Source organism: Littorina saxatilis, linkage group LG1 (genome assembly GCF_037325665.1).
Source record: "Littorina saxatilis isolate snail1 linkage group LG1, US_GU_Lsax_2.0, whole genome shotgun sequence".
NCBI classification, from domain to species: Eukaryota; Metazoa; Mollusca; class Gastropoda; order Littorinimorpha; family Littorinidae; genus Littorina; species Littorina saxatilis.
In genome coordinates this window covers 67,018,068-67,032,947 of record NC_090245.1, presented here as the reverse complement: position 1 = coordinate 67,032,947, position 14,880 = coordinate 67,018,068, and the positions used below count along the sequence as shown (strand labels likewise).

At 42.6% G+C, this 14,880-nt stretch overlaps 1 protein-coding gene across 1 annotated transcript in view; it reads left to right on the top strand.

Moving 5' to 3' along the window:
• The first annotated feature begins 1,501 nt into the window (after positions 1 to 1,501).
• LOC138976716 (uncharacterized) overlaps positions 1,502 to 14,880 on the top strand; it is a 51,523-nt gene continuing 38,144 nt past the window's right edge. The window contains exons 1-4 of the mRNA XM_070349590.1: positions 1,502 to 1,833; positions 2,855 to 2,872; positions 6,019 to 6,172; positions 13,698 to 13,855. Coding sequence (XP_070205691.1) covers positions 1,644 to 1,833; positions 2,855 to 2,872; positions 6,019 to 6,172; positions 13,698 to 13,855 — 520 coding nt within the window. The 5' untranslated portion in view covers positions 1,502 to 1,643. The remainder of the gene's footprint in view (positions 1,834 to 2,854; positions 2,873 to 6,018; positions 6,173 to 13,697; positions 13,856 to 14,880) is intronic.

Below are 14,880 nucleotides of genomic sequence, written 5' to 3'. Positions count from 1 at the left end.
ACTTCTGTCGTTCTCGGGTGTCTCCGTTCTTCCTTCCTCCTCCTCCTCCCTCATCTTCTTCATAACTGTCACTTTCTGTCTGTCAAACTGTCACACTCTCTCTCTGCAGTGTTGCCCATTGTTATATCATTGCTTGTGTTTTCCAAGCCTGTTTCTTCGCCCTCTCAGTACCTTTCTGTTTCCTCTCTTATTCTTTTCTTCATGTTCATGGTTCAAACATTTTTGATTCTAAAAACAGTTATGTTGACTTGGATATATATACCAAAGTCCAATTCTGCCAATGCTAATTAAGTGAGGCCAGTCGAAAAGGTATTCCGCATGATAAGACGTACACGATAACAACACCACAATGCTACGTTTGCGACGCGACATTCTCGTTATCAATAATTAGTGTTCATATTTTAATTAGTATGAATAATACGTATGACATTAAAAGAAGCAATGGCTAGATATTGGTCCTGTCAAGATATCCTCCTTCTCCAGTTTATCTCCTCTTCCAACCCCATGCCACCCCATCCCCACCCCACCCCCACCCCTTCACCCCCACCCTTCCTTCTCCCCCACCCCCCCCCCCCCCCCCAGGACCCCCACGCTGGAATTTCGCAGGGTTCTTTTTTTCTGTAGCACAGTGCTGCACTCCGTACACATGACTGAAATGAAAAAAAAATCACCACCACAACATAATTAGGGCATGCTCGCGCACAACGTGTGTTTGCTAAGCTGTCGCTCCGCAGAGTTCGGGCCGATTTTTGCAGGTAATTACCGCAAGAGGCATGCAATGAAGGGTGCTAATTGTGTCCCCAAATTTCTCCCCAGCCCCCCCGGCAGAGATGTGAGAAAGAGGTGGTTATATGAGAATAATCACGGAGAGTGGTTTAGGCCACATGTGCGCTTCCCATCCAATGGGACAAAAACTGCACTTGAGGTTCATTCGCTTTTTGCGTATGAAACCACGAGGGGAAAAGGGGGTGGGAGAAGGAAAGAGAGAGAGAGAGAAAAGGCGAGAGAGAGAGAGAGAGAGAGAGAGAGAGAGAGAGAGATAGAGAGAGAGAGAGAGAGAGAGAGAGTTGGTGTCGGAGAGGGAAGGATATCGCCGAAGGGTAGGGGGTGGGGGGTGGGGCTGTTCTAACAGCTACTCTGATTGTTCCAGGCACGTGATCACAGTGATTCAGGAACATAATAGAGTCATTATAAAACAGATAACTATTGTGTTGCGGCCGAAAGCAGATGAGTTAGATAATAGGCAGTTTTGTTTCTGCAGTGTTGGTTGTGCATAACGTTCTTCTTGTTAAGGCCATTGAGCTCATGTGTGTTTTTCACGTTGCTTTTGTTTTACTTCGACGGTGGCACACACATTTTTGAAACGGTAGCCATAATTGTTGTGAAATGCTGCAGATATGTGTCCAACAAATTGGAATACAGAATAAATACAGAATGCATATTTGTATGTTATTGCCCACGGCTGGAAATTCGTTTTGACAATTGAATTTCCAACCTTGGGCAATACATATTCTGTATTCCGTATTTATTTCGTATTCTGAACACTTCTGTTTGGAGCCAGCCAAGTACACGTCTTATCCCGTGTGTTGTCCTCTATCTGTGCTCGCCAGGTGGCGTGGAAGAGAGTGGACGAGCAACACTTTATGGCGATCGCCGGCGAGAAGTGGGTTAAGGACGACGCCATCTCGATGGACGCCAGGCAGGAGGACCTGACGGACCTCACCTTCTGGGATCTCATTTTTGACCCCGTCCGGCCTGACCACGCCGGTGTCTATGAGTGTCAGATATCTGCCAAGGTCAAGCAGAGTCGTAACATCACGCTACGAGTGGAGGGTGAGTTGGATGTCTCTGTTTCTCTTTCTGTCTCCTTCTGTCTCTGTCTCTGTCTGTCTGTTTCTCTTTCTGTCTTCATCTCTCTCTCTCTCTCTCTCTCTCTCTCTCTCTCTCTCTCTCTCTCTCTCTCTCTCTCTCTCTCTCTCTCTTTCTGACACGTTCTCTCTTTCTGCATATTTCTCTAATTATCCCTCTCTCTCTCTCTCTGTCTCTCTGTGTCTCTCTCTCTCTGTCTCTCTCTCTCTGTCTATCTCTCTCTCTCCCCCCTCTCTCTCTCTCTCCCCCCTCTCTCTCTCTCTCTTTCTCTTTTTTTTTCTTTCTTGTTTGCATCCCCCAAGTATTCCCCCCAGTCTCGATTCCGTATCTTTCGTCGTCTTTCATTGCTGCCTTGTTTGCTCTATCTCTCTCCGTTTGCGTCGGAAGACAGAGACACAGACTGTCGTGCATGGCAGGAGGGCAGTATGCTTGCCCTTACACACTCACAGTTCTAGCTTCACATGATGAACTTTCTACTTAAAAGCCCCTCAAACACGTCGGCCTTGGGGCTTCTTTAATTCCCCAAACAAACAAATGCTAGCCCCGGGCCAAATGGTCCAACCACCGATTTCTTTCTTCGCGTCCCTGGGGCCATGCAGCTACACCCCAGACCCACCCCACACCCTTTCAACCATCTCCACCCACTCCCTCAAACACATGCACCCCTGCCATCAACACCCCTCCCTCTTTTCCCCAGTCTTCGAACCACTACCGTCCTCACCCGGCCTGCAAATACCCTCTCCCTCCGCATAAAAAAAAAAAAATGTTTTCTTGTTTTACTTTCTCTGCCCCTCGTTCCTTGTTCTTCTTTTTTTTTTCAGTTGATGTCTTTGTCTTTTTTTTTTGCACGCTTAAAATCACAGTATCTTTAGCAAACGCGCCAAAGCGCTGGGCTTTTTTTTCTGTGAGTAAATTGTTCCCACCCAGTGATCGACCGGTCCAATCGATGCATTGATTTTACAACTGCGTTTTCTCTATGTTGCAGGTCCCCCGATCAAAAAGGGTGAGTCTTTGGCGAGAAAGTGCAGTCCTGTGTTCTAATTGACTACAAAGTTGGGTTTGGCTTTGGAGCCACAAAGCTTCTCTGGGGGATATATTTTGTGTTTTTCGATCAGGGCAAGTAATATTTCCTTTGGCTTAATTGCGGCGTGACTGAGCTTATTGAATGTGATTGAAGAGATAGGGCGACGAGAGGAGGGGTGCAGGAGAAGGGGGTGGGGGTGGGGGTGGGGGTTGGTGAGCGAGGTTGGAAATCTTTGATATCTGTTAAAAAGCACATTCCTTCCCGTGAAAATAGTTCGGCTCGCCATCTCTGTTCTGGTCCTGGGATAAGAACATCCCTCTACTTGGACAATTACCAAACATCCACATCCCGACTGCTTCCTGTGCAGCGTAAGATTTGTTTTAAAGTTCATAAAAAGCCACTTTTGTCTATCCAGAAATAGATTGGAGATTCATCGAGTTATTCCCAATCTGCGCACATAGCACCCATGCTGTTGTTATTTTTTTTATTTTTTATTATTATTATTATTTTTGTGTGTGGTGGGGGGAGGGGGGAGGGATGGCCAAGTGGAGGGATGGTCCAATACCTCGTACAAGCGTGGCCAGACCTCAGATGGTGAGTGAAATTGTTCACATGGTAAGGACTGTTGCTTTAAACTCCTTCTTTTCTTTCAGAAGTGTATGATGTAACTGGGAATTCATGTTATTTGAAGAATACGAGCTGTGTCTCATATCCTGTTCAGAATCCGAATTACATAGTTATTCGAAAGAAATGTTAGATAGCCAGAGAACACAGAATGACAGGAAAACGTGACGAGAACTAGTACATCGTATGGTTCAACTAGTGTATTTGAATTTGCAACGCAACTTGTGTGTGCGTGTGTATGTGTGTGCGCGCGCGCGCGCGTGTGTGTGTGTGTGCGTGTGTGTGTGTGTGTGTGTGTGTGTGCGTGTGTTGGGCGGAGGGTGGTGGCTTTGGTTTGTTTGTTTCGGTTTCTTTGTTATGTTTTTTTGTAACTGTAGATCAAGTTGGAAACTCAAAATCATGACCAAAAAAAGCAACAGCAAAAAACTAAACCAATAAACAAGGAACACAACAAGCAAATGCGGAGGTCAACAACCATGGGGAGATACACATTTCTCTTGAACGTAATTCTTCAAGCGACGTGAAATTCGCCTGAACACTAAATTGTCCATTTTCGCAATGTCTTAGACATTGTGTAACCTTCTTAAAACACAGTAGAACTGATTTCCTTTCACGTTTCTGAAGACAGCAACACAAGGAAGTGCTAAAATATAATTAATCCAAGAAGGCAGAGAGCATCCCCAAGGCATAGGCAGACATTTTCTAGTAGAAAGACGGTTCCGCCCCTTTCGTGATGTGAGTGTTTTAAATCACCTACACAACTTAACTAAGATCACACACACACACACACACACACACACACACACACACACACACACACACACGCACACACACACTCACACATACACACACACACACACGCACATACACACACACACACACACACACACACACACACACACACACACACACACTCACACACACACAGTGGTTTTGTTATTTCTTTGTGTGTTTTCGTTTTTGATTCTTTTTTTTTTTTTAATGTCATTGTGTTATATCGAGCTCTGGGCTGATTACTTTTTTGTGACATAGACGGGGAATCGAAACGTGGGTAGTGGTGCATGTGTGTCTGTGCGTGTTTCTGTGTGAATGTTTAGAGCGAATCAGAGAAATCTTCATAAAACGTTATAGTTATGAAAGTTCCTGTAAAAAACTGTTCTTTCGTCATCGTTTTATTAAGTGTCTTTGATTACATCATATCCGGCATTTTGTGAAAGTTGAGGCGGCAATTTCACACCCTCATTTTTCGATAATATTGATTGACATTTGTGTCAAGCAATCTTCGACAAAAGCCCGGACTATGGGATTGCATTTCAGCTTGGAAGCATAATAACTGATTGAAGAGTTTATAGTCATTAAAAATCTGAACATTCTAATTAATGTGTGTGTGTGTGTAGGAATCGATCCAAACATGATGACATCTTATTCTTTATTATTTCATGATTCCAAATACCGATACATATGTTATGATTGGATTAAAACAAGCTCTGAAAGTTAAACAGAATAAAGAAAAGCTCTCTTTCGTGTGAAGCGCTTTAACGTATGCTACTGCCATATACTGGCTTGTCACTTAAAGCGATCAGTTACGGTTTTTTTTCTCACGCGAATCAATGGTACAGCAAAGCATTGTCTTCCTGAAATGCAGTGCGTTCACTACCATTCTGTAAGTTTGACGGATTGATTAAATGTGTTAGCGTCGCTTTACCCCGTCGCGATATAACCTTGAATGGTTGAAAACGACGTTAAACACCAAATAAAGAAAAACCGTCGCTTTACGTGACTAGTTGGCTCACGTAAGTGTAGCCTATGCGATCATAACTTTGTCTGTCTGTGCGTTTGTGCGTGTGTGTGTGTGTGTGTTTGTGCGTGCGTGTGTGTGTATGTCTGTGGTAGAAACTCTAACATTTGAAGACGTCACATTACATTGACGTCACATTATGACGTAAGAAGGTTAGACGTCACGCGAAGGAAGTACTGAAAGTCTCGGTCATTATTATTTTGAGCGCGCCGAGACTAGTTGGCAGTCGTGTCCTGTAAGTAGGCTACATGCAGACAGACAGATCTAGATCTAGTGTCTCGCTTTCTTGCACAGTTTCACCTATGCTCTTTCTGTGTGTGTGTGTGTGTGTGTGTGTGTGTGTGTGTGTGTGTGTGTGTGTGTGTGTGTGACGGAGTGATTGAGTTTGTGTTACTGTTTGTCGATTTCTTACGTGAGCCTTGATGGCTTCGCCTCTTGTTTTCCTTCTGTGTTTGTTTTAGAAATATCCTATTTCTAATTAGGACATGTCTACATGTTGCAAGATTGGCTGGGTTGTTAATAGAATTGTGTAACATAATTATTTTCTTACTTTTGGTTGTTTTGTTTTTGTTTTGTTTTGTTTTGTCTTGTTGTTTCGTCCTTCGCATATTTTGTTGTTAAATACCTTTAGGTAGGTGTCTTTTCTTTTTGCTGAGCAACAGTGCTTAAAACCAAACACGCTTTGTTTCGTTTGACCATAAAGCCTTGCCAGACCCGCATCTGGAGCTGAAGGGAGAGAAGTACGTGGAACTGGGCCAGAAGATATTGCTGACCTGCACAGTGCACACCGGGCACCACGTGCATCAGGACATTGACTGGTTCAAGGACGGCAACAAGCTGGTCTCTAACAGCAAGCAGTAAGTGTTTCTTGTCTTGTGGCGGTGGCGGTGGACGACAACGACGACGACGACGACGACGACGACGATGATGATGATGATGATGATGATGATGATGATGATGATGATGATGATGATGATGATGATGATGATGATGATATGAGGATGCGTGCAACGAGTAAGTTAAACCATCAAAATGGGTTAAACTATATACATGCACTGAGTACTCTATGGGCTACTTTGACCTAAGCGCGTGTGCGTCGTTTCTGAACTTGAAGAAGGCTGATCCATGGAATTACAAAACAGGGGATGAAAACAACTAGTGACATCCAAATCCCTACAGAATCCAGCACGTGGGACTGTAATCTTGTGTTGTCAGTGCTGTTTTTTCTCATCTTGGTCGCTGAGTTCCTGACACAGTCACGCACACAGTACGCATGTGTTCCCGGGTGTACACACACACTGATATATATGCAAGAAGGTGTACGCGCTGTCGAACACACACGCACGCGTTCTCGCACACACACAAACACGTGTGCACTCCTACGCACATACGAATATGCCTGTGTCTATGTGTGCAAAAAAAGCTGCATGTCTGTCTGCCTTTCTCTGTCTCTCTGTCTCTCTGTCTATCTCTCTCTGTCTCTGTCTCTCTCTGTCTCTCTGTCTGTCTCTCTGTCTGTCTGTCTGTCTGTCTGTCTGTCTCTCTCTCTCTCTCTCTCTCTCTCTCTCTCTCTCTCTCTCTCTCTCTCTCTCTCTCTCTCTCTCTCTCTCTCTCTCTCTCTCTCTGCAAATAAAAAGTCAATGGGTCCCGATAAGATTCCTGTCCGGTTGCTCAAACTTGCTTTACCATACATAATTAATTCACTGACTTATGTCTACAACCTTGGCATACAACACAACGTTTTCCCCTCTATTTTAAAATGTGCCAAGGTGGTGCCACTCCCAAAAAGCAAGGATCTTACGGACCCTAACAACCTTCGACCAATTTCCCTCTTACCTGTTTTATCTAAGCCTTTGGAGAAGCATATTCAGAAATATTTACTGGAATAATTATATGGAACAAATGAATTTGTTTCATCCATTTCAGTCTGGATTTCGCTCTAAGCATTCATGCCACACTGCTCTCAGCTCTTTATGTGAAACTTGGTTATCAGCTATTAATGTCCCGCAGTGGGGCACTGCGGTTATGAAATTAAAGGCCCCTCCTGTTTTTAGAACCGCAGGAGCTTTCTAGTTTGCTGTTAGGTAGATTTTTGGTTCCTCTTTCCTGTCATGCTCTCTTTTTCTTCATGAATTCTTTTCTTTTTTCTGCCTTCTTGCTCATTCACCTGTATTTTTTCCAAAAATCTCTTCTCTTGCCGCTTGTCTCGCGATTCATGTATAGTTTAATCTGTTAGTGTTCTGATGTAAGTCCAGCAGTAGATAGGTTAAGCCTATTTTAACATACTGGAAACTGGTAATCTTCCAGTAGGTATTAATTTAGTTTTACTAAAGCCTGCTGGGACACAAGTAATGGGTTAGTGCATTTGTAAACAGGAATCGCTTGAAAAGTGGCCCCCTTCATCCCCCCCTTCCTCGTCCTGATATGGCTCTGCGTAGTCGGCTGGGCGTTAAGCAACAAATAAACAAACAAACAAACTATTAATGAGTCCGAAGTAACAGGAGCGTTATTCCTGGACTTTACAAAAGCCTTTGACCTTGTAGACCACTCCTTATTATTAAAGAAATTACAATGCTACTTAAAAGATGACTCTGCTTGTGCCTTCTTCGAATCATATCTTTCAAAACGGACACAATATGTATTCATCAACTGTAAAACTTCGTCGAATGATTTTGTCAAAAGTGGTGTGCCTCAAGGGTCTGTATAAGGACCTATATTGTTCTGTATTTATATAAATGATTTACCTCTACATGTGTCAGGTGAGAAAGTAAGATGTGAGTTCGTTGCGGATGATTCATCAATCCACACCAGTCAGAAGTCTTTGGAAGCCGTCAACCAATCTCTTCAAACAAGTCTAGATGAGATGACAGAATGGTGCACCACTAATGCAATGTTTATTCACCCTGTTAAGACGAAAAGTATGGTGATTACAACTAAACAAAAACACCAATTAAAACCCTCACATCTTCAACTGTCAATTGATTCAACTCAAGTGCAACAAGTTAAAGAGCATAAATTATTAGGGGTTACCGTTGATCAATAATTGAAATGGCAAACTCACTTGAGTAAAATTTGCAAATTAGTATTTAAACATTTGTACTTAGTCAAACCAATTATCTACCCTGAACAGATTGTTTTGTTTTGCTACCTTGCGTATTTTGAGTGATATGCTATTCCTACGGATGCAGGTGTCGATCGCAAGAGCGGTCAAAAACGGAACGTTTTACGTCAATTTTTATGGGTATCATGTCAAAAAGCGCTACATTTTAGCAATGACTTGGTGGATTTCTTTGAAACTTTCGGAATATTTTACAAACATACTAGAGATACTTCGTGCGAAAGTTTGGATCGTTACGGTTGTTTATCCAGAAGTGACGCAATGTTTCGGAAAATGTTGTTAAACTTGTCATAGGATTGTTTACTTGTCTTTAAAAAAATGCATGACTGTGTATATCCACAGATAAATGATTGATACAGATTTTATCTAAGATTCATTTGCGTGTAGCCGCTGGCGTTAATTTGCTAGTCATGCAAACACATGAGAAACAAATGGAACGTTCACGCTGTTTCGCGCTTTTTGCTGTTCTCGCTGGGTGCCATGCTACGGTCACGCTTGGCTGGGCATCGCTGTGGCACCAGAATCATCGCTTAAATATGTAGCGTGTTTACAGGCCCAGCAAATTTGCGTCAGTGCTTACACGCACATACAACTTTAGCAGTGTGTGTATCAATCATTTTTCTAAAGACATGCACAGTCATCCTTTTTTTTGGTCCCAAGGGAACAATCCTATGACGAGATTAAAAACTTCTTTCGAAAAATTACATAACATTTTAACAAACACCTGTAACAATCCATAATTTCGCTCGAAGTATCTCTAGTATGTTGGTAAAATATTCCGAAAGTTTCAAAGCAATCCACCAAATCATTGCTAAAGTGCAGACTTTTTTGTCATGATACCCCTAAAAAATGACGCAAAAAGTCCCGTTTTTGACCGCTCTTGCGATCGACACCTGCATCAGTAGGAATAGCATAGCACGCAAAATACGCAAGGTAGCAAAACAAAAAAAAATCTATTCAGGGTAGATAATTGGTTTGACTTTCTTCGCGTATGTCAAAGTTGCAAAGTTTTGCCTATTGTGATTTCTTGTCAATTTTTCATTCGGCTCTTCCGTTTTTGTCTGGTCGATTTTGAGGGTACCCTTACTTAAGCGGCGGTCACGTGATCACTGTGAAATAAATATGTAACCCAAAAGGTGATCCTAGGGGTTAATTGAACGGTCTTAACTGGCATATACAGTTTTAATGAAATGACACGGGCATTAATGCTTTAATTTGGGTTTGAAATTTGTTGCAATAATGTTTTGGCCAAGTATATATTCTGTGCGTCTGTATTAAGTGTTTGTATAAGGGACAGGTTGTAAGATTAGGCTTTGCCTAAAACCTCTATCCTTTGGTAATAAAGTTCAATTTCAGTTTCAGTTTCAGTTTCTTTCTCCCTCCCTCTATCTTTTTTTTTTGTTTTTTGTCTACGTCTCTTTCTACGTCTCTCTGTCTCCGTCTCTCTCTCTCTGTCTCTCTCTCTCTCTCTCTCTCTCTCTCTCTCTCTCTCTCTCTCTCTCTCTCACACACTCACACACACACACATACACACACACACACACACACACACACACACACACACACACACACACACACACACACACACCTGTGCAAACCTATATATCTTTACTCCATCCCACCGACTCCCACAAACAACCCCCCCCACACACACACACACACCACACACACACACACACTCACACATACACAACACGTACATCGTTGAAACCAAGAGCCCATTCTTCCTTTGTTGTAGAGGCGTTTTGCACAGAAAACGTGCTTTGATCAGCAGTTGGCAGTGAACAGTGTGCAACGCAATACTACACTAAGCTGCGTGGTTTCTATTTTGGTGCCTAACTTGAGGTTAATGGGCGTTTTGAGGGATTTCTGTGACATAGTGTTCCACTTGTTTTCTTTTGTATTTTTGTTTATTCTTTTCACTGTTTCAGCTACAAATCTGCTTTTGAGTTCCTTTTCTTACCCTATTGTGGGAGCTGGCGTTGTTTTGTTTGCTTGGTTTTTGTTTTCTTCTGACGCTTCCCCCTTTTTACATTTAGTCAAGTTTTGACTAAATGTTTTAACGTTGACTGGGAATCGAGATGACGGTCTGGTGTGTGTGTGTGTGTGTGTGTGTGTGTGTGTGTGTGTGTGTGTGTGTGTGTGTGCGTGTGTGTGTGTGTGTGTGTGCGCGCGCGTGCGTGTGTGTGTGTGTATGTGTGTGTGTGTGTATGTGTGTGTGTGTGTGTGTGTGTGTGTGTGTGTGTGTGTGTAGCGCGATTCAGATAAAACTACTGGACTGATCTTCATGAAACTTTACATGAGAGTTCCTGAGGATGATATCCCCAGATTTTGTTTCTCATGTTTGTGATCAATGTTTTAATGACGTCATATCCGGATTATTTTGTGAAAATTGAGGCAGCACTGTAACACCCTCATGTTTCGATCAAATTGATTGACATTTTGGTCAAGCAATCTTCGACGAAGCCCGGACGATGGGATTGCATTTCAGCTGTGGAAGTTTACAACAAATACTCAAAAAGTTTAGTCATTTCTTAAATCTGCAAACTATGACTGAAATACATGTTCAGTCATTGATTCAAACAAGATTTCATCTTATTCTTTGTCATTTTTTGGATTCCCAAAACGTATAGACATGTTATCTATGGAAGAAAAAGTGCATGGTTTTCGTTGTGTTAACACACACAATTGATTTCTTATAATTATTTTAAAGTACAGGCTTATATATTTTTAAATAAAACTTGACCGCCATAAAAACTGTCCGGCTCTTTAATTCCTAAACCATGAATTTGCAAGTTTTTAAATGTACACATCGTGTCGAGAATGGGTCAGTTGAAACTTACTGTGGCTAAATAAAGTACAAAACACTTCGATGCCATCTTTAAAGGCATTCCTTGTTGCCCGAAGTTGACTTTGTGAAGACTTTGCGAAGACATTTTTGTATCGAACATTTAATGCCAACGCTTCGTGCAGCGAGCTTTCTGAAGTAGACTTCCCGAAGTTGACCTCGCAATTGTTTTATCAGGCTTGACTTGCACACCGTTTTCCCCACAGTCACATAAATCCCCAAAGCAGGCACCACAGAGACCTGACAAGTCTGACACAAATGAAGTCTTAACATTTACAAGATCAGAAGGTGCTGCCCAGGTCACAGACACTAATTAGTAAAAAAAAAAAAAGCACCCTTCTTCTGAAGACACGAGGCAGCATGTAATTCGTTTTGGTGATTACCTTGGTGGCCTTGGTCACACAGACGGCGTCAACAATGACAGCTACATTTCACTTTCTTCCCCTTTCCTGGGAATACACTGAGATAATGTGTCCGAGTGGCACCGAGTGTTTCACGCAAAAAGTGATAGCTTTTGAGATAATTAAATTAGGATGACGCGTTCCAACCTGTCTTGTTTTCTTGTCGTCTGGGTTTTGAAGTGTTGGTGTCACAAAGAGTACATGTTTTTTGAAGTACGTGTGAACGTTTATTTTGAAGTTTTGTTGGTCGTCCTGCAAAGAACCTTGCTCCCATGGGGTCGCCTTCACGCGGCGGGAGTGTTTCCACAGAGCTACCCCACCCCTTTACTTCTCTTCTTTTGTCTTATTTCTGCCTTACCAGTCCTTTCACCTATATTTCCTTCCAAGAAAACTCTCCCTACTATTCCCTGCAGATTTCCAATTCTTTTCTTGTTGTCTTATTTCGATCTGACTGGATCCATCACCTTTATTTCACTTACCAAAAGTCTTCTTTTCCACATCCTTATTTCTCTGTACCCCGCATGTCGTAAGAGGCGACTAACGGATTATGTTTCTCCTTTTACCCTTGTTTAGTGGTTCTTTTATAGAATATAGTCAATGTTTGTAAAGATTTTACTCAAGCAGTATGTAAGAAATGTTTAGTCCTTTGTACTGGAAACTTGCATTCTCCCAGTAAGGTCATATATTGTACTACGTTGCAAGCCCCTGGAGCAATTTTTTGATTAGTGCTTTTGTGAACAAGAAACACTTAACAGGTGGCTCTATCCCATCTCCCCCCTTTCCCCTATCCCACCCCCACCCCCCCCCCCCCCCACCCCCCCCCCCCCTTTCCCTCGTCGCGATATAACCTTCGTGGTTGAAAACGACGTTAAACACCAAATAAAGAAAGAAAGAAAGAAAGCAAAGAACCTTTGGAGTTTAAACTGGGCGCTGGGTCAGTAACTTAATTAGCTTTGCCCGCTGATGATATATCACATGTGATGATCGAATATAAAGGCAAAGTGTCGCTTTTAAGGGCAGAGCAATTGTTTTCGTGGATCACATTCAATATGTGATTGTGTAAGGAGGTAAAGTGGCATCATGTAGGCGAGGATTATGTTGGTATGAAGTGTCTGAGGCAAACATTTGCTGAAATAGCCATAACATGTTTCGGAGATTTTCAGAATGTTGAGGCACTTCTTGGCATTGTCTCTCTCCCAACCCCAAGAAGAACAGGTTCAGCACTTCTGTCGAAATGGTGACAACATTTCCGGCGATTTAACATCCATTTGGACTGGTTGGCCTACTGCCGACACCACACGATAGCTCTGTGTGTCTGACAAGTGAAGAGCATGCACCACTTTAAAACTGGCTTGACCAAGAACTTCCTGAAAGACAGATAAACTTGCTTCTTCGGGCAAAGTACTCCAAGGCTGTTGCCAAAAGAACAGAAAACTTAGTCAGACCACTCTCATTTATTGCTAGGTCTGTAGTAGAGGGGAAAATCTGGCTTTCCACAGATCGTCATGAGAGACAGTGACAAGCTGGGTTGTCTGCCACCTTCACAGACTGCAATGTTGTCACCACAAGAAAAACGCACACCTTCTAGTCGACGTATTTGCATGTATTGCTTTGTCTAGAATAGAGACTGTTGCAAAACGGCCTTACTGTAAGTTACGCAATTTGATTATGATCGTGACGCCATGTTTTAGAACGTTTGAACTGTTGGTTGCCAAATACCATGCTGCTAAACACAACTCTGCATTTTTGATCGGTCATGGCGATTTTTTAGCCGCCTTTATGTAATAAATGAGCTATTAGGTTTCACTCTGTCTGTTTGGTTGTTCGTTTGGTTGTCCGCTGCACATTAGACTTGTATCTCTGGTACTCTGGGGTCAATTGAGCTCAAATCTGGTGAGTAGTGTGGAATTGTGAGGCATAGGGTGTGTGCAAACAATTTTCTATCCTAACGATAGTCAAACGAAATATATTAGCACACATATATTTGTTGTCATGTGGTTGTTTGTTTATCACAGGGGGATCGTGATCACCAAGTACAACTCTGCTGTCACCAAGTCGCTGGTCAGCGAGCTGATCATTGACCACAGCCGGTCACGTGACTCCGGGACCTACATCTGTAGAAGTGCGTGGGACAAGATCGACATTCAGAGCCTCAAGGTCACGGTGCTCAATGGTGAGTAGAAAGCTGCACAGTTTACGGAAGCTTAGACACTTAGTTTACGGCACACACTATTCCTGTCTTCCCGTGTCGACTCCCTTGCAGCTCCCATGGGGTCGCCTTCACGCGGCGGGAGTGTTTATACTAAGCTACCCCACTCCTTTACTTCTCTTCTTTTGTCTTATTTCTGCCTTACCAGTCCTTTCACCTATATTTCCTTCCAAGAAAACTCTCCCTACTATTCCCTGCAGTTTTCCAATTCTTTTCTTATTGTCTTATTTCTACCTGACTGGATCCATCACCTTTATTTCACTTACCAAAAGTCTTCTTTTCCACATCCTTATTTCTCTGCACCCCGCATGTCGTAAGAGGCGACTAACGGATTCTGTTCCTCCTTTTACCCTTGTTACGTGGTTCTTGTATAGAATATAGTCAATGTTTGTAAAGATTTTAATCAAGCAGTATGTAAGAAATGTTTAGTCCTTTGTACTGGAAACTTGCATTCTCCCAGTAAGGTCATATATTGTACTACGTTGCAAGCCCCTGGAGCAATTTTTTGAGTAGTGCTTTTGTGAACAAGAAACACTTAACAAGTGGCTCTATCCCATCTCCCCCCTTCCCCCTATCCCATCTCCCCCCTTTCCCTCGTCGCGATATAACCTTCGTGGTTGAAAACGACGTTAAACACCAAATAAAGAAAGAAAGAAAGACTCCCTTGCATATCAGGATAGATCCGCCCTGGCTTGTGCATGGGATAAGCGCATCATTTCACTCGGACGCAGGCAACAGATATGTGTTTCCTTCCTGGTGCCAATATATATCTGCTGTACAAGAAGACGTGGTCACGTAGTCACCATGAAATCCAAACCACACACCCATTAAGCAACCAAACAACATAAACAACCAAACAACATAAACAACCAAACAACCAAACTACAAAACAAAGAACCAACAATACCACCAACAGTTACTACCAAAAAAAGACAACCTGCTTGCTAATTGCTAGCGTATGGTCATTGTCATTTGCGATGACCTGTCAA